The sequence below is a fragment of the Littorina saxatilis genome, linkage group LG10 (genome assembly GCF_037325665.1).
Source record: "Littorina saxatilis isolate snail1 linkage group LG10, US_GU_Lsax_2.0, whole genome shotgun sequence".
Lineage (NCBI taxonomy): Eukaryota > Metazoa > Mollusca > Gastropoda > Littorinimorpha > Littorinidae > Littorina > Littorina saxatilis.
Genome location: NC_090254.1, coordinates 14,252,605 through 14,271,480, shown reverse-complemented (window position 1 = coordinate 14,271,480; position 18,876 = coordinate 14,252,605). Strand labels below are relative to the sequence as shown.

General features: G+C 41.1%; 1 protein-coding gene across 2 annotated transcripts in view; it reads left to right on the top strand.

The window, feature by feature from the left end:
* Positions 1 to 18,876, top strand: part of LOC138978221 (scavenger receptor cysteine-rich domain-containing protein DMBT1-like) — a 101,212-nt gene that overhangs the window by 78,347 nt on the left and 3,989 nt on the right. For both annotated transcript variants that reach the window (XM_070350881.1, XM_070350883.1), the window contains exons 18-22: positions 13,516 to 13,675; positions 14,325 to 14,506; positions 15,665 to 15,847; positions 17,566 to 17,676; positions 18,434 to 18,544. In XM_070350881.1, the coding sequence (XP_070206982.1) occupies positions 13,516 to 13,675; positions 14,325 to 14,506; positions 15,665 to 15,847; positions 17,566 to 17,676; positions 18,434 to 18,544 (747 nt within the window). The remainder of the gene's footprint in view (positions 1 to 13,515; positions 13,676 to 14,324; positions 14,507 to 15,664; positions 15,848 to 17,565; positions 17,677 to 18,433; positions 18,545 to 18,876) is intronic.

The window sequence follows — 18,876 nt, the reverse complement described above, 5'->3', positions numbered from 1 at the left end:
CCTTGCAATACCATTTGGCGTTGTCAACACTACACCAGAAAAAAGTCCGTGCGTGCGTTTTCTCTGTAAAATTTTACAAGAGCACCAGCTATTATAGAATCTCACCCCTTTACTTTTACTGTTTTTGAGGAGAAAAACCTAAAAATTTGAAACAAAATTAAAGAAATGAAATAAGAAATCAGGAGGACCTTTTTCCGTCATTTCTGTGTTGATGTCTTGTGTCAGGACATTAATGTATACTTGTAACTTTTCACCCGATACAACCATCAGCCATCTCAAACAAAAGTTTTAAAAAGAAGAACGAGATGAAGAGCAACTCCTCACTCAAGAAATTATAATGTACAACTTTATTTTAGACTCGAAATCAAACCCACAAACAAGAATGACAAGGGAAAAAAAACCTCACACAATTTGAAACAAAATTAAAGAAATGAAAAAAAAAAATCAGAATTTCCCCGTTCTTTTTCTGTGCCGATGTCTTGTGTGGTGACTTTTTAGCGTGCTGCTAAAAACAGTGTTGTATCACGATATGGACATTTATGTTATTCTGACAAAAAGAAGAACTTCTTTTTATTTGGACAACTCGCTTCACAGAATTTCAAAACAAAAAGTCATTGTGTTGTTAGTGTAGTGAAAAGGGAAGAGCAGGAACAATTCTTAGAGCGAGAGTTTAATAAAAAGAAATAAACAAAACGAAATGATTCATTCCCTCTGTGGCACGCAGCAGCAGCTCCCTTAACACAGACAAAGAGCAAAACAAACAATTGTGAGAGGAAAAATGATGAGCTAAAAGTTGTGAGATGAAAAATGACAAAAACAAAACGTGGATGCACACGAAAGAAAGCCAATTCTTAGAGCGAGAGTTTAATAAAAAGAAAGAAACAAAACGAAATGGTTCATTCCCTCTGTAGCACGCAGCACGCAGCGTTGAAAATAAACCAGAATGTGTTTCTGTGGTGAGAGAGAGAAAAAAAGGAGAGCAGGAACGATTCTTATAGCGAGAGAACATGCCAAAATTAGTTGCAGCTTGGAAAGGGAGAGCACAATTTAGTTTGTTGGAACAAGGAGTCAAACAAAACGAAGCGAGTTCAGCCCCTTAACAGAGACAAAGAGCAAACCAAACAATTGTGAGAGGAAAAATGATGAACAAACTTTTGATGCACAGCAAATTTACAATACAGGGAACTTGAGCTAAAAGTTGTGAGATGAAAAATGACAAAAACAAAACGTTGATGCACACGAAAGAAAGTCCTTTTCAGCCAAAAGTTGCAATATACACAAAACAACAGTTGAGTCATACTACGACTAGACAATAAAACGGAAAAAAAGAGCAGGTCGTGATTCATTCCCTCTGTGGCACCGGACGCAGCAGCATCAATAAGCCAGGATGTGTTTCTGTGGTGGGAGAGAAAAAAAAAAAAGGGGGGCGAGCAGGAACAATTAGTCAACAAAACGGAGCGAGTTGAGCCGACAAAGAGCAAACCAAACAATTGTGAGAAAAAAAATGATGAACAAACTTTTGATGCACGGCAAATTTACAAAACAAGGAACTTGAGCCTGATTGAAATACTTGAAAAACGTGTCAATAACTGATTCTGTTGCTGTTGATGATGATGACACGTCATGTCCTACGCGTAAAAACGACAACGAATTGATAGCGAGAACTGAGAAAAAGACGGAAGAAGCATGAATGAGTTAATTGCGGTAGGACGGCACGAACGACTATATAGGGCTCGCTATCACGAACTACAGCAGATCCCGTGCAACGATTGGTTCAAAAGTATGTAGTATCAGCCCCGAGGTCTGTACTAGTGAGATAAACTTCGCGGCCGTTACTTTTTAGAGGTGGTTTGGGTGATGAGGAAGAATTCGTTCAGCAGGCGAGAAATCCTACCTCATCATCCAACGCAATCTCTGTGGCTACTACTTCGGGCAAAAAGTCACGGTTGAGTTAAACCTGACCGAGAAGGTTGAAAAAGATTCCATACCAATCGTGGAGTGGAACGATTGATCGATTTTCAACCTCTGTTGTATCCAAGCAATTGAGAAGCGGAAGAGTATGGTGAGATTTTCACGGATGAGTTGTTCGTTTTGCTCCAGAGTTTTCAAATATTTACTGTAGTAGATCTGATTGAAACATATGTTGTAGTCCAAGTTGAAAACTCCAGACCATATGAGTAAAAAACACATGTATGTAACAAATGGGTGGTGCCTGTTATCGTCCATGTGGTTTTGATATGAAATAAAAAAAATATAATTTTTTATGAATTGTTGAATGAATTTTTTTTTTTTTTAACATCATCGTGATTCTGTGTTGTCTCTGTCAGAAAGATGCCAAGTTCTACAACCGTTGTCGGAAAATCTTGCTCTGTTTAAGAATAAGAAGAATAAGAAGAATACTTTATTATCTCATAGAGAAATTCAGGGGTGGTACATAACAGTAATACAAACAAGACATTGATTTTACATAAAACGTATAGCACTATATAACATGAACATCTTTAAAGCTCTGCGCTTACATATTCTCGCACACCTACGCGTATAAAGAACTATGGCTAAACATCATTGCAAAATATCATAACATACAATATATCGCAGGAAATATACGGTTGTAGGTTACTTCCCGTTGTATGGTCACTCTCTCTCTCTCACTCACTCTCACTTTCTCTCTCAGTCTCTCTCTCACTCACTCTCACTCAGTCTCACTCAGTCACTCAGTCACTCACTCTTAGTCTCACTCTCTCTCTTTCTCTCTCTCTCTCTTTCTCTCTCTCTCTCTCTTATTGTGCCGTGTTTATTTAGTCGTTTGTGTGCGTGTGTGTGTGTGTGTTTATGTATTTCGCTATTGTGCCGTATATATCTTGTGGATTTGGCGACCTGTAACACCACACACTCACACACACAAACACACTCACAAACACACAAACACACGCACAAACACACAAACACACGCACACTCACAAACACACGCACACACACAAACACACGCACACACACAAACACACGCACACATACACACTCACTTCACAAAGAGAGAGTCTTTTAAATCACCATTTTTGTTATCTCCCCTGCACTGTCCGTTGTTAGTATGGTTAGTCTTTAGACTTCTATGCTGGGGGATAACTCCAGTCTTATTGTCTTCCCCTAGCCCCAGAAAATGTCTGTCTTGTGTAGGGATACAACTCGTCTGCTTTGACAGCATTTAATTTGTGTGCTTTTATTCAATCTGGTAATTATGTATTGTTTAGGACTGTGTTTTTAGGATTTTAATCAATTATGAACAGAAACATTTATTGTTGAGAACATACGTTTCTGTTGGTGTGGAAAAAGGAACTGGAAATATTATTATGGTGTTTTTCCCTTGTGACACGCGGCCCGGGTAGTAGTAGTGTTGATACCTTTTCGGAAAGTGTTCCCATCACTAAAAATGAAGAACGGGCAATCTCTCGTTCTCTGATGAATGCATTGCCAGTAAACTTGCACAATGAATGGTAACAATGCCGAGCCAAAAGATGTAAGATGTACAAAACTAAACAACAGGAGCTGGATTATTCTGTTTCCCTTGTGGCACGCACCGGGTAGTAGTGTTGATACCTTTTCGGAAAGTGTTCCCATCACTAAAAATGAAGAACGGGCAATCTCTCGTTCTCTGATGAATGCATTATAAATTATAATGTTCAACTTTATTTCTAGACTCGAAATCAAACACACACTCCAAGAATGACAAGGAAGGAAACAAACAAACTTCACACAATTTGAAACGGAATTACCCAAAGAATTCAGAATTGAGAAAAAAGAAAGAAACGGGGAACCTTTCACCGTCATTTCTGTGTCGAAGTTGTGTCTGGTCATTACTAATGTATACTGGGGGAGAGAGTAACTTTTCGTCGCCGCTCACTACAATTACCCACATATATCAGTCATCTCAATCAAAAAAGTTTTAAGAAGAAGAAGACGAAGAACAACTATACTCTCACTCCCATCATAAATTATAATGTACAACTTTATTTTTAGACTCGAAATCAAACACACACTCCAAGAATGACAAGGAAGGAAACAAACAAACTTCACACAATTTGAAACGGAATTACCCAAAGAATTCAGAATTGAGAAGAAAGAAAGAAAAACGGGGAACCTTTCACCGTCATTTCTGTGTCGAAGTTGTGTCTGGGCATTACTAATGTATACTGGGGGAGAGAGTAACTTTTCGTCGCCGCTCACTACAATTACCCACATATATCAGTCATCTCAATCAAAAAAGTTTTAAGAAGAAGAAGACGAAGAACAACTATACTCTCACTCCCATCATAAATTATAATGTACAACTTTATTTTTAGACTCGAAATCAAACACACACTCCAAGAATGACAAGGAAGGAAACAAACAAACTTCACACAATTTGAAACGGAATTACCCAAAGAATTCAGAATTGAGAAGAAAGAAAGAAAAACGGGGAACCTTTCACCGTCATTTCTGTGTCGAAGTTGTGTCTGGGCATTACTAATGTATACTGGGGGAGAGAGTAACTTTTCGTCGCCGCTCACTACAATTACCCACATAATTATATCAGTCATCTCAATCAAAAAAGTCTAGACTCGAAATCAAACACACACTCCAAGAATGACAAGGAAGGAAACAAACAAACTTCACACAATTTGAAACGGAATTACCCAAAGAATTCAGAATTGAGAAGAAAGAAAGAAAAACGGGGAACCTTTCACCGTCATTTCTGCGTTGATATTATGTCAGGACATTTAAGTACGATGATCCATATCGACCCAGCACAAAACTTAATGCACACGAAACAGCACACCTGTGATGCGGCACCCAAAAAAGAAATCCTTTACTTCCAGTTTCTCTCTCTCACTCGCTCTCAACTCAAAGCCACACATGGTGAGATAAATATCGACCCAGCACAAAACTTAATGCACACGAAACAGCACACCTGTGATGCGGCACCCAAAAAAGAAATCCTTTACTTCCAGTTTCTCTCTCTCACTCGCTCTCAACTCAAAGCCACACATGGTGAGATAAATATCGACCCAGCACAAAACTTAATGCACACGAAACAGCACACCTGTGATGCGGCACCCAAAAAAGAAATCCTTTACTTCCAGTTTCTCTCTCTCACTCGCTCTCTGTCAGGACATTTAAGTACGATGATCCACACACAAAAAAAAAGTGCTGTGCAAGGATATATGCTTCTGACAAAAGAGAACTTCTGTTTATTCTTTATTTTTAGACTCGAAATCAAACACACACTCCAAGAATGACAAGGAAGGAAACAAACAAAAACTTCACACAATTTGAAACGAAATTACCCACAAAGAAAAAAGAAAATTCAGAATTGAGAAGAAAGAAAGAAAGGGGGAACCTTTCACCGTCATTTCTGCGTTGATATTATGTCAGGACATTTAAGTACGATGATCCACACACAAAAAAGTGCTGTGCAAGGATATATGCTTCTGACAAAAGAGAACTTCTGTTTATTTGGCCCCCCAAAAACTCGCTTCGAAAGAATTTCAACAACAATGAGTCTTTGTGTTAGTAGTGGTGGAGGTGGTGGTGTTAGTGACTTTTGAGCACTTTGCTAAAAAAAAAGTACTTATAAAATATAGGATTCTGGCCAAATGAGAACTACTTTTTTTTTATAGTCCCAAAACTCGCTTCCGAAAGAATTGTAACAACAAAAAGTCTTAGTGTTATGTGTTTGTAGTGACTTTTTTTTTTTAAACTCAAACCCGTGGCTAAAAGCATTAAGTTTAAACATCTCATCTGTTGTGCTTTTGTTTTTCGGTTTGCTTTGGTGGTACGAATGTTTGCGGCTATTCTCTCTCGCACAACGTTAACTGAGCATCGTGTCTGTTGATCTGAAAAGAAAGGGGGAAAATATTCTTTCATACGAATTTTCCTTTTTGGTGGGAGAAAAGACGGCTTATGAACTGTATAAGTGCAGCAGTTTCTGTACAGCGCGGCGGCATGATGCCGCGAATTCCTTCTCCTTGTCCTTGAACCCCCGCGGGCGGTCGTTGACCCTGCAGAGTTCTCGCAGCTTCCTTCTCCGCCTGTCAGAGATTTTCTCCCCTTACAGGCGCGCGGGCCCTGTGTACGCCAGTTTATTGATTGCGATTTTATCTTTGTGTTGATGGTGTGAAATAAAGTCTTAGTGTTTGGTGGTTGTTAGTGACTTTTACTGAGCACAATGCTAAAAAGAAAGTAATGTGATCAAAATGAGAACTTCTTTTTTTTTTTTTTTTTTTTGTAAACGATATATCTCTCTGCGCGGAGGAATATCATGATTATTATTTTTAGCAGCCAATCAAAATTAGTGCTAATGCGGACTTTTTTTTCTCGTAGGAATAATGAACAGTGCTTCGGTTCCAACCAATCAAAACGCCCGAGAGAAAACCGACCGACCAATCATAACCAAAAACACAAATCAACCAATCACAGGACTCATCGATCTTACCTCAACATTAATCATTTTAATATATCAAGCAGATAACCACGGGAGAGGGTGGGGTTGACTGGTGGACGTCAGACTGACAACATCTCCCAACGACCGGAGTGGAAAAATAAGTCCCAGTATAATAATAAGACAAACAAAAAGAACAAAAAGCGATAAGAATAAAAAGACAAAATAAGAACAAAAGGCAAAAGAAGAATCAAACGACCAATTTAGGGACTTTGTACAGAAACGAAGCGAGTTGGACCCCATTAACAGAGACAAAGAGCAAAGCCACAAATGGTGAGATAAAACCCGACCCAACACAACCCTTAATGCACACGGAACAGCACACCTGTGATGCCCCAGGGAAAAAGATATCGATTACTCTCAGTCTCTCTCGGCTCACTGCTCACTCTCAACTCCGAGTCTCTGAGAGAACATACGTTTCTGTTGACGGTGTGGAAAAGGGAACTGGAAATATTATTATGCTGTTTTTCCCTTGTGGCACGCCGGCCCGGGTAGTAGTGTTGATACAAGTTTTCGGAAAGTGTTACCATCACTAAAAATGAAGAACGGGCAATCTCTCATTCTCTGATGAACGCATTGTCGCACTAAAATTGCACAATGAATGGTAACAATTCCGAGCCAGAAGAAGTTGTAAAGATGTACACAACTAAACAACGAAAGTTTTAGTCGTATAGGAGCTGGAAATATTATCATTCTCTCTCTCTCTCTCTCTCTCTCTCTCTCTCTCTCTCTCTCTCTCTCTCTTTCTCTCTCTCTCTCTCTCTCTCTCTCTCTCTCTCTCTCTCTCTCTCTAAAGAACTGGAAATATTATCACACAGCAGTAGCAGCGTTGATAAAAACAGAATATGTTTCCCGTTCATTATTTCTGATTTGATCGAATATTAGTTTCTGGAAGATGATGTGAGGCCCCAAAGTGGGAGATATGTTTCCGCTTTTAAAAGGTGAACGTGCGGCAAGCATATAACTTGTTTTTAAGGGGGAAAGAATTAGCAGTGCAGTTTCTGTACAGCGCGGCGGCATGATGCGAATTATTCCTTCTCCTTGTCCTTGAACCCCCCGCGGGCGGTCGTTGACCCTGCAAGTTCTCGCAGCTTCCTTCACAAAACAGCACACCTGTGATGCCCCAGGGGAAAAACATATCGATTACTCCCAGTCTCTCTCTCGGCTCACTGCTCACTCTCAACTCCGAGTCTCTGAGAGAACATACGTTTCTGTTGACGGTGTGGAAAAGGGAACTGGAAATATTATTATGCTGTTTTTCCCTTGCGGCACGCCGGCCCGGGTAGTAGTGTTGATACAAGTTTTCCGGGAAAGTGTTACCATCACTAAAAATGAAGAACGGGCAATCTCTCGTTCTCTCTGATGCCAATGCATTGCCGCACTAAAATTGCACAATGAATGGTAACAATTCCGAGCCAGAAGAAGTTGTAAAGATGTACAAAACTAAACAACAAAAGTTTTAGTCGTATAGGAGCTCTCTCTCTCTCTCTCTCTCTCTCTCTCTCTCTCTCTCTCTCTCTCTCTCTCTCTCTCTCTCTCTCTCTCTAAAGAACTGGAAATATTATCACACAGCAGTAGCAGCGTTGATAAAAACAGAATATGTTTCCCGTTCATTATTTCTGATTTGATCGAATATTAGTTTCTGGAAGATGATGTGAGGCCCCAAAGTGGGAGATATGTTTCCGCTTTTAAAAGGTGAACGTGCGGCAAGCATATAACTTGTTTAAGGGGGAAAGAATTAGCAGTGCAGTTTCTGTACAGCGCGGCGGCATGATGCGAATTCCTTCTCCTTGTCCTTGAACCCCCCGGCGGTCGTTGACCCTGCAAGTTCTCGCAGCTTCCTTCACAAAACAGCACACCTGTGATGCCCCAGGGGAAAAACATATCGATTACTCCCAGTCTCTCTCTCGGCTCACTGCTCACTCTCAACTCCGAGTCTCTGAGAGAACATACGTTTCTGTTGACGGTGTGGAAAAGGGAACTGGAAATATTATTATGCTGTTTTTCCCTTGCGGCACGCCGGCCCGGGTAGTAGTGTTGATACAAGTTTTCTCAGTCTCTCTCGGCTCACTCACTCTCAACTCAGTCTCTGAGAGAACATATACGTTTCTGTTGACGGTGTGGAAAAGGAACTGGAAATATTATCATGCTGTTTTTCACTTGCGGCACGCCGGCCCGGGTAGTAGTGTTGATACAAGTTTTCGGAAAGTGTTCCCATCACTAAAAATGAAGAACGGGCAATCTCTCGTTCTCTGATGAACGCATTGTCGCACTAAAATTGCACAATGAATGCTAACAATTCCGAGCCAGAAGTTGTGAGATGTACAAAACTAAACAACAAAAGTTTAGTCGTAGGAGCTAAAAATATTATCATTCTGTTTCCCTTGCGGCACGCACCCGTAGTGTTGATGCCTTTTCGGAAAGTGTTACCATCACTAAACATGAAGAACGGGCAATCTTTCATTCTCTGATGAATGCATTACCGCACTAAAATTGCACAATGAATGCTGATAAAAACAGAATATGTTTCCCGTTCATTATTTCTGATTTCATCGAATATTAGTTTCTGGAAGATGATATGAGGCCCCAAAGTGGGAGATATGTTTCCGCTTTTAAAAGGTGAACGTGCAAGCATATAACTTGTTTATGAGGGGGGAAAGAATTAGCAGGAACGATTCTTACAGCAATTGGAACATGTCCCGTGCGGCTTGGAAAGGAAAGGGAGAAAAAAGAGGGAAGGGGTTTACACAAGTCGAAAAGATTCTTCACTGTCGTTTGAACGGGGCCCTGGGATATCCTTCTACATGTGTTATTGTGTGTTATTGTGTGTTATTGTTTGTTATTGTTTGCTGTTATAAATACACTTAAACAAAATAACCCCCACTCCGATTCGGACCCAAATTTTGAAAAACTTTGTTTTGATACAAGATTTTCTTCTCGACATAAAAAGTCACGCTGAAACCCCGTAATGTCTTAGTTAGAAAATGTGTCTTCATCGGCTCAAAATTTCATTGTAATCTATAGCGAGGGTTCTTCTGGGGTTTTCAACATGGCGGGTATATACTACAAACAAACACACACACACCAAATGACACCCCCCCCCCCTTAAAACTCAAAGGGGGGGGGGTCTTTATCAGACGTAGGGTTTACCATCTAACAGATAGTGAAGCATGCAATACGAAATTACGACATGCAGGTTTTCAATTGATATTTTTGCAAAGTATCTGTAAAAGCATGTGTGCCTCTGTGCGTGCCTGCTTTCATGGGGTGCCTGTATCCTAAGCAATTTGAGGATTTCTTTTATCTCACACTGTTGATTGTTGTCATACCTTTCAACGGTGAAAATTAGGATTTAAAATGGATTTAATGTTAATTGTAAATATTGAATTTAACGATAACGAGTTGTATAGTGAGATTGAGGAATACAGCCGAGTAAATGAAAGCTATAGGTTTTCAAGATTCAAATGATAATGTACTAGCAGAAAAGACAATAATGTCAAAAGTCACGGTTGTTTTAGAACCCGTCACAGTTTGATCATGATAAGGACTTAAAAGGAACGTGATGTACGGGTTTTTTGTATTATTATGCGATAGGCTGGCACGCGTTTGACCATTTGCAAGCTTTCACAATGATTATTGTTTGTGGTAAAAATTAGAAAGGAAATAGTCACCCGATGTTGAATAACCAATGGAAACGTGTACAAGAAAACCGAAGGTCACAGAATAGACGGCCAACGAATAGGCTAGACTCGGAGAAAGGATTGCGTGAATTATCGCTCTCTCTCTCTCTCTCTCTCTCTCTCTCTCTCTCTCTCTCTGTCCTGACCACTTGAAGAAGTATAAGACCTGTGCCTAAATTAGCCAAGGTGTATGACGATAGGATAGGAAAATAGAATCTGAATATATTTTGTTGTGATTACTCTCAAAGTAAATTCTTAAATTGTTTTCCTGAATTGTGTGTGTTACAGTATCCCATGCTTTAAGCTCCTTTCTCGTCTTTGAAATGTTATTTTCTCTCTAGTCTAAACCGCCTGTGTGATGTCAGTTATATGTGTGTGTACTTTCGGTTCGTGTGTGTTCGTTGCGGTACACGGCCCACCACGGTGGTGACCGATCGCCAAGACACCCACGCCACAACAAAACACACCACAACGGCATCACCACTCCTACCTACTCATGCACCATATACATTCACACACTAACTCAACGGCACAGCCGCGGAACAGCCATGACGATACGCACCACAACGCGCGAGACATATCAGCACACACAAAAACATGCTATACATACATATAAACACACACGCACCAGGCAATATGTTTTGTGCATTATGTTCGTTTAAAAAAAAAAAAAACTTTGTCATATCAACTATTTGAGTTATAGTTAATATCATTGTACGGATGTGTGACGCGTGGCAGTGAGAGTTTGCTTTTATGTTGTTTTTTCTTATATTGTAAAGTGTTCTGTGTGACTATATCATGTGTAAGCATCTCCAAACCACAATAATAATGCTTGTGATACACCATCACATTTTAAAAATAAAGGAAATTTACTCTCATCCACACCTTACAATTCTAAAATAATAACAACATTCATTTCTTCTGCCTGGTTAGTGAAGGAAGGCGTGTGACCACTGTCCCGGCTGGCTTTCTTTTACATTACATTGTCCTTTTAGAAATGAAGATAACAAACTTTCGCTCAATCGTGTTCGTATGAAAAACAACTCCAAAAAACATCCATGATATTGAGATGTAGTAGTAGTAGTAGTAGTAGTAGTAGTAGTAGTAGTAGTAGTAGTAGTATAGTAGCCTGACCGAGAGTTGTTCGAGAAAAAAGAAAGGTGACGTGTTACTACGAATAACCTTCCCGGACTCGTTATTGAGGCGGTCGTGTGTGTGTGTGTGTGTGCATATTATTTCAGCTTCTATTTCGTAGAAGTCTATATCTTCTTTTTTTTGTTTTGTTGTGGAAGCTTGTGATGTGTGTCTACCCGTCTTCGACTTTGTTGGGTTGGTGGTTTTTTCCTTCTCTTGTTTTTTTTTTTTTTAAGTCAGATTTGACCGTGTAATAACTTTGATGATGGTGTTTTTCCGCTTGGATTGTGTTTTTTCCCCCCCTCCTCTTCATTTTGCTTTTTTTGTTGTCAGATTTCGGGACGGTGATACTCCGATTCGGACCCAAATTTTGAAAAACTTTGTTTTGATACAAGATTTTCTTCTCGACATAAAAAGTCACGCTGAAACCCCGTAATGTCTTAGTTAGAAAATGTGTCTTCATCGGCTCAAAATTTCATTGTAATCTATAGCGAGGGTTCTTCTGGGGTTTTCAACATGGCCAAATGTGATCTCAGGCAGTGTAGGGATAGTGAAAATATAACAGGAGATTAGAACGAAGAATTCTCCACTTGGGCTATAACATATAATTATATATATATATATATATACTAGATGATTACCCGCTTCGCCGGGTACCGGCTTCGCCGGGAAGAAGTAGAGCCGAATACCAGGCTGCGCCTGGGACCCGGCTTTGGAAAGGAGATAAACGCGCAAAACACTGGAGACCTTCTAAAAATAGTAACGTGCAGTGACCTTCTAAAAATAGTAACGTAGTAACGGGAATATGGATTGACGCCACACGGAGGAAGGGAGATAATCGCGGCTGAAAACACTGGAGAAGATAAGGAAGAGTTACTGGTAGTGGATCCCGACAACAACAACAAAAATCGGTTCAGCGCGCACAGCGCTGCGCGCTGAGAGCACGTGTTGAAATATCTCATCGATGAGGTTGTGTCCGGGGTGTAGCTGAATACGGTGTCCAAATTTGAAAAAGATCCACCGAGAACTTTGGCCGTGCATTGCGAACAGACAGACAGACAGACACTAGTCGTATATATATATAGATAAAAAAAAACAAGTCGCGTAAGGCGAAAATACAACATTTAGTCAAGTAGCTGTCGAACTCACAGAATGAAACTGAACGCAATTCCATTTTTCAGCAAGACCGTATACTCGTAGCATCGTCAGTCCACCGCTCATGGCAAAGGCAGTGAAATTGACAAGAAGAGCGGGGTAGTAGTTGCGCTAAGAAGGATAGCACGCTTTTCTGTACCTCTCTTTGTTTTAACTTTCTGAGCGTGTTTTTAATCCAAACATATCATATCTATATGTTTTTGGAATCAGGAACCGACAAGGAATAAGATGAAAGGGTTTTTAAATTGATTTCGACAATTTAATTTTGATAATAATTTTTATATATTTAATTTTCAGAGCTTGTTTTTAATCCAAATATAACATATTTATATGTTTTTGGAATCAGAAAATTATGGAGAATAAGATGAACGTAAATTTGGATCGTTTTATACATTTTTATTTTTTTTTACAATTTTCAGATTTTTAATGACCAAAGTCATTAATTAATTTTTAAGCCACCAAGCTGAAATGCAATACCGAAGTCCGGGCTTCGTCGAACATTACTTGACCAAAATTTCAACCAATTTAGTTGAAAAATGAGGGCGTGACAGTGCCGCCTCAACTTTCACGAAAAGCCGGATATGACGTCATCAAAGACATTTATCAAAAAAATGAAAAAAACGTTCGGGGATTTCATACCCAGGAACTCTCATGTCAAATTTCATAAAGATCGGTCCAGTAGTTTAGTCTGAATCGCTCTACACACACACACAGACAGACACACACACACACACACACACACACGCACATACACCACGACCCTCGTCTCGATTCCCCCCTCTACGTTAAAACATTTAGTCAAAACTTGACTAAATGTAAAAAGCAAGCGGTTAAAAATGGGCGTCGCCAGAGCCAATGAAGGATGATAGGAACTTGAAAGATTATATACCAGTGGTCATGGGATGCGTTACTATGTTACTTTCAACAGGGTACATGAATATTATGACGCCTTTCGCGGCTTTGTTGTGTCATATTTATTCACCGTGTCTTGACGAGATACTACGCAATATCATGGGATGAACAGAGGTGTAACATTGAAACGTAGCGCACCTTCATCACTTGTACGTACAGGAGATCTACCAGGTCACGGCTCAGTGCGTCTGGTCAATAAAGCGCATGCAGGACAGGGCATAGTGCAGATCCTGGCCAACGGAACGTGGGGGGCTGTGTGTGGATTCTCTTGGGACTGGCGGGAGGCGGCCGTTGTATGTCGTCAGCTTGGATACACCACGTGAGTATTGGAGTTTCTATTCCTTTCTTACACAACAGTTGGAGAGGAAATAATAAATGGCATGCATAGTTTAAGAAGTAAAACAACAATGTATTCTTGGGCTTTTTCTTTTCTTCCGAATAGGTTTTCCTCTACACAACCCTTCTGCATTAAAATTGTAGATATAAAGCAAATGTGCTTCACGCAGTTCACTTGGTCCTGATGGGTTCTAGAATAGCTTTCTTGAGTAAATCGAGATTCTGATTCTGTTTGCAGTTTTACAAACTCCTTCAACGAACTCTGTTCGGGCCAATCGAATCTCTGAAAGCTTTTGGAATTACTAAATACGAAGTGTTATTGTTAGTAGATCGTGGTTCTATTTAGCAAAGCATGACAATGATATGACTAATCTGATTAATGGGTTTTTTAACATAGGAGTTTCGTTCTTTCCTTGCAGTGAGTATTCTGTTGTTCAGTGCAGTTTTCTGGATTTTTTTCTTTAAATATCATGGGAAATTGTCACGGAAGAACAGTCATGTAAACAAAATGCCATGAAGATCGAGCTCATTACTCGACGTCGTTCTTCATGCAACCTTTCTCGAACCATTTTCGAAAGGTTCTTTCTGCCTGTAATTTCTTGTACACTTTATGTTTTGCGTGGAATGTGCAGAGCGACAGTACGAGCTTACACAATTAAAATTCCGAGAGACCAGATCATGTCCAAAGTCTGGATGGATGATGTCCATTGCCAGGGTAATGAAACAAGACTGATGGACTGTCCACCCACACTGGTTGAACAACACGACTGCTGGACCGGACTGTATGCTGGGTTGTCCTGCGGCCTTGCTAAAGGTACAGCTATTTACCGTTGCTTCATTTGTTGGTTACAACATGTTCCAGAAGTGTTATACGCTATTCGAGTTTAGAAACTTTACTTCGGAATAAACTGCACTGAGGGTACAGTTTATCCTGGACTGAAGTGTCAAACCTCAACTCTTGCATACCGGCTCTAGGCCCATATTCAGGAAGCCTCCGACAGGGGTTTTGTCGGTACGAGAAACAGAAAACTTCCGATAACCCCTCTATCGTGGAATTCATGAACCACCGATAGCGCCTATCGTAGGCACTGTCCTACGATAAAGTTAGAGGTGCCTATCCCTACCGATAAGCACTGTTGTTGTCGGTACGATAACTTTGATTTGAAGATGGCGTCCATCAGTTTGCAGCGTTACTGGGAAAGAAGAAACATTGTAAGACATACGATTTTGGGGGACGGGATACATGCACAAATTTATATTCCGCATGCACGATATTTTGCAGTTGACTGTTGACGGATGTGATAACTGACAAAATTCGGTTTGCGAACAGAATGGGTGCCTATAGCCTCTTGTCTCGCAAGTAATATTCGCGTTGCGTTTTCACGCGTATCGTGCATATCAAGATGTTTGCGTGGCGCCGATTTGGGGTGAGCCAGCCACGGTCAGCCAGCCACAGCAAGCGGAGCCTTGACAGGGCTCAGCTGCTGCGTCAGGCGCACGCGCAGAACGAGGGAATGCCCCCGCTAGCTATCGGGGAGGCTGTCCGATGCCTGTGAATACGGCAGTACGACAACAATTGTCGGACTGAGAGCTTTCAAACTTCGAGGCACTTCTCGTACGACAAGCAGTCGTAACGCTTTGAATACGCTCCCTGGACTCTACAGCCTGGTTGTTTCTTTTGCAGAGTGGAATTCCTTTATTCAATGAAATGATTTCCATTCAATGAAATAGTTTTGCAGATTATTATTATTATTAACATCTGTCACTTTTCTCAAAACAATTCCTACTCTGCACCTAAAGCAAATAGGCTGTAGATGGTAGTATGTGTCCAAAAGGAAGGGTAGTATGATCACACGCACAAGGTGAACAAGGTGAACATGATCGCTCACACGAAAATAACTTAGACACCTGTAAGAGCGATTGTTGATTGATTGATTGTGGTCGGAAATCCTTTTTTTAATTAACGTTTTAGGGCACACAACAATGGCGGCAGTCACAAACTCTGGTGAGGTAGACAAAGTCAGAGAAACGTCTACAAGCGACGACAGCACCAACTGGGCGGGAGTAGGCGGAGGAATTGCGTCAACTGTAATTGTCGTCGTCGTAGTGGTCGTCGTCCTGTTCGTCTTGTGGCGTCGTGGATGCATTGATGGAAGTTTGTATAGGACTCTTATACTTCTTACTTCTTTCTTTTTTTTTCTTTTTTTTTTGGGGGGGGGGGTTGTTTTCAATATTAAAGACATTATTATTCTCTCTTGTGTAATGCTGAGCGACGCCCCCCCCCCCCCCCCCCACTCCCGAAATTCCACCCACTGAAATGCTAGGAACTTCTATACTACAAGCGTTTGAGTGGAAATCTTTGTGATGAGGCCGTTTATTGTAAAATCAGTTACATGACACCCATTCCCCTTTTGTTTGTTTGTTTGTTTGCTTAACGCCCAGCCGACCACGAAGGGCCATATCAGGGCGGTGCTGCTTTGACATATAACGTGCGCCACACACAAGACAGAAGTCGCAGCACAGGCTTCATGTCTCACCCAGTCACATTATTCTGACACCGGACCAACCAGTCCTAGCACTAACCCCATAATGCCAGACGCCAGGCGGAGCAGCCACTAGATTGCCAATTTTAAAGTCTTAGGTATGACCCGGCCGGGGTTCGAACCCACGACCTCCCGATCACGGGGCGGACGCCTTACCACTAGGCCAACCGTGCCGGTCCCCATTCCCCTAACATATTAAGAAACAGATCATTTGACCTTACATGAGTTAGTGTCTATACAGTGACCTTTAACATCTAGGTTTGTTTGTTTTTCTGTTTGTTGTTGTTGTTGTTTCTTACTCTCTACAAAGTTGACTAATAATCTTGAGCTTCGTTTCTATTTTGTTTGTTTGTTTGTTTGCTTAACGCCCAGTCCACCACGAAGGGTGATATCAGGGCGGTGCTGCTTTGACATTTAACGTGCGCCACACACAAGACAGAAGTCGCAGCACAGCTTCGTTTCTATGAAAGTGGCGTTTTAATCTAAGACTAAGTTTGCCCTTTTTTCTATGAGAACGATTTTTATTATCTAGCACTTCGTTTGCACTCTTTTCTATACAATCTACATGTACATACTCTCTTTCTCTCTCTCCCTCCCTCCCTATCTCTTTCTCTCTCTGCCAACTGTTATATGCAGAGCTATCAAACTTCGAGGCGCGTCTCGTACGACAAGCAGTCGTAACGCTTTGAATACGCTCCCTGGACTCTACAGCCTGGTTGCTTCTTTTGCAGAGTGGAATTCCTTCATTCAATGAAATGAAATGATTTCCATTCAATGAATTGTTTGTCTTATAATCTAACTTTTCTCCCTTTCTGACATACATACTCCTATAATCTCGAGCTTTGTTCACCCTTTTTTAAGGGTTGTTAGAGAGTTTAGGGATATAATCGTTTGACATGTGTCCGGGCTTGTACATAGAATACGAGCATTTTGGCACTTGGGCACATAAAAAGATCAACAGCCTTGGCGCTGTTTTTGGTGGAATTTTGTCCGGAATATATTTTGCAGACACGGGTGTCATTAACGAAGTTAATTCAAATACAAAACTCAAATTTGCACGAGTAGAAGTCAGACCACAGTGTGTTTGTGTGTGTGTGTGTGTGTGTGTGTGTGTGTGTGTGTGTGTGTGTGTGTGTGTGCACGTGCGTACTTGCGCGCGCGCGTGTGTGTAAGTGTGTGTGTGTATGTGTGTGTGTGTGTGTGTGCATTCGCGCTAGACCGCTCCTATCCAGGTTTCAAGCCTGCTGAGATCTATGTTGACTGACGAGATAGTTTACACGGGAAGGAAGGAAGGAATCTGAAAGGCAAACCAATGCTGGTCGGTGTGCAGGTAGAGAACCAGTGTATGACAAACCAAACACACAAGCGGCAGGAGCCGTCCCACACGACTACATGGACCTACGTGTGTATGAAGCCATGAACAACGACACTCAAAACACAGGTGATATTAAATGGGTTACTGGTTAATGCTAATCCCAGCATTCCACAATGACCCAATCAACTCAAATGTAAAGCATTAATCGAGCCAGTTTTGTAACTCTCCTTGCAACTGAAAATAAAAACAAGACAAAAAAAGGTGTAAGCCTGGTACCCCACAGTAAGGCGTACATTATTGTGTGCATTCTAGATTCTGTGTATAGCTATGTCATCTATGTACCTCCGTCGTTTGGAGTCCACCCACTTTCGAGCTGTAGTGTGACCATTTCACTTCATCCGCGCGTTTGTGTGTGTGTGTATGTGTGTGTGTGTGTGTGTGTGTGTGTGTGTGTGTGTGTGTGTGTGTGTGTGTGTGTGTACCCCCGTTTCCACAGGTTTGGTTGCCTAAATCACCATAAGGCAACCATCCACACGTGGATGGCAACCTAAACTCTGGATGACAACCTAATTGTGTGGATGGTCGCTTCATTTAACACCGTTAAATTGACTTTTTTGACGGAAAGAATGTCATAACAATGTTCAAAATGACATTCTTTCCGTCCTCTATAGGCGACGAAATAGGTCAAATTTTGTGCATTTTTTAGTGCAAAATTCTTCGATGCCGGAGCGAGTACTGCACCCAGTGCTGTTGTAGTGCAAGTGCACTAGAAAGGCACTACACCCAGTGCCGCCTCTTAGGTAACCATCCACACTTTAGGTATGTGTGTGTGTGTGTGTGTGTGTGTCACCATATATGATGTGTCTGTCTGTCTGTGTCACAGCTGCAAGCCCAGTGTACGACTCGCTGCAAAGAGGGAGCAGTGACGACACAAACACCTACACATCTCTCCACGTCTGTGCACAGGATAAAAACCAGGGAAACAAGCGTAATGGTAGTGTACACATAGTAACATTGTACCAACAAATATAAGATATTGCAGATGCTCGCGTGACTTAATGTGGCTATCAGTGTTGACAGACGTTGCAAAAGACGATTTAGGCTGAAATGAACATGTCTTCAGCGTACACAAAATTCAGCTAGGATTGTGTCCAGTTTCCTGCCTTACTTCGTTGAAATATAAGGCTCGAGTAGTTCTGATATCAACTTTAATGTAGTCTACTGCTTCATTTCAGTAGGCGCCGCGATAGGCACATGTTCACCTAGCTTTTGCCCATTGGTTTCTTTTTCTTCATTCATTAAATGAATACGTTTGCCGAACAATCA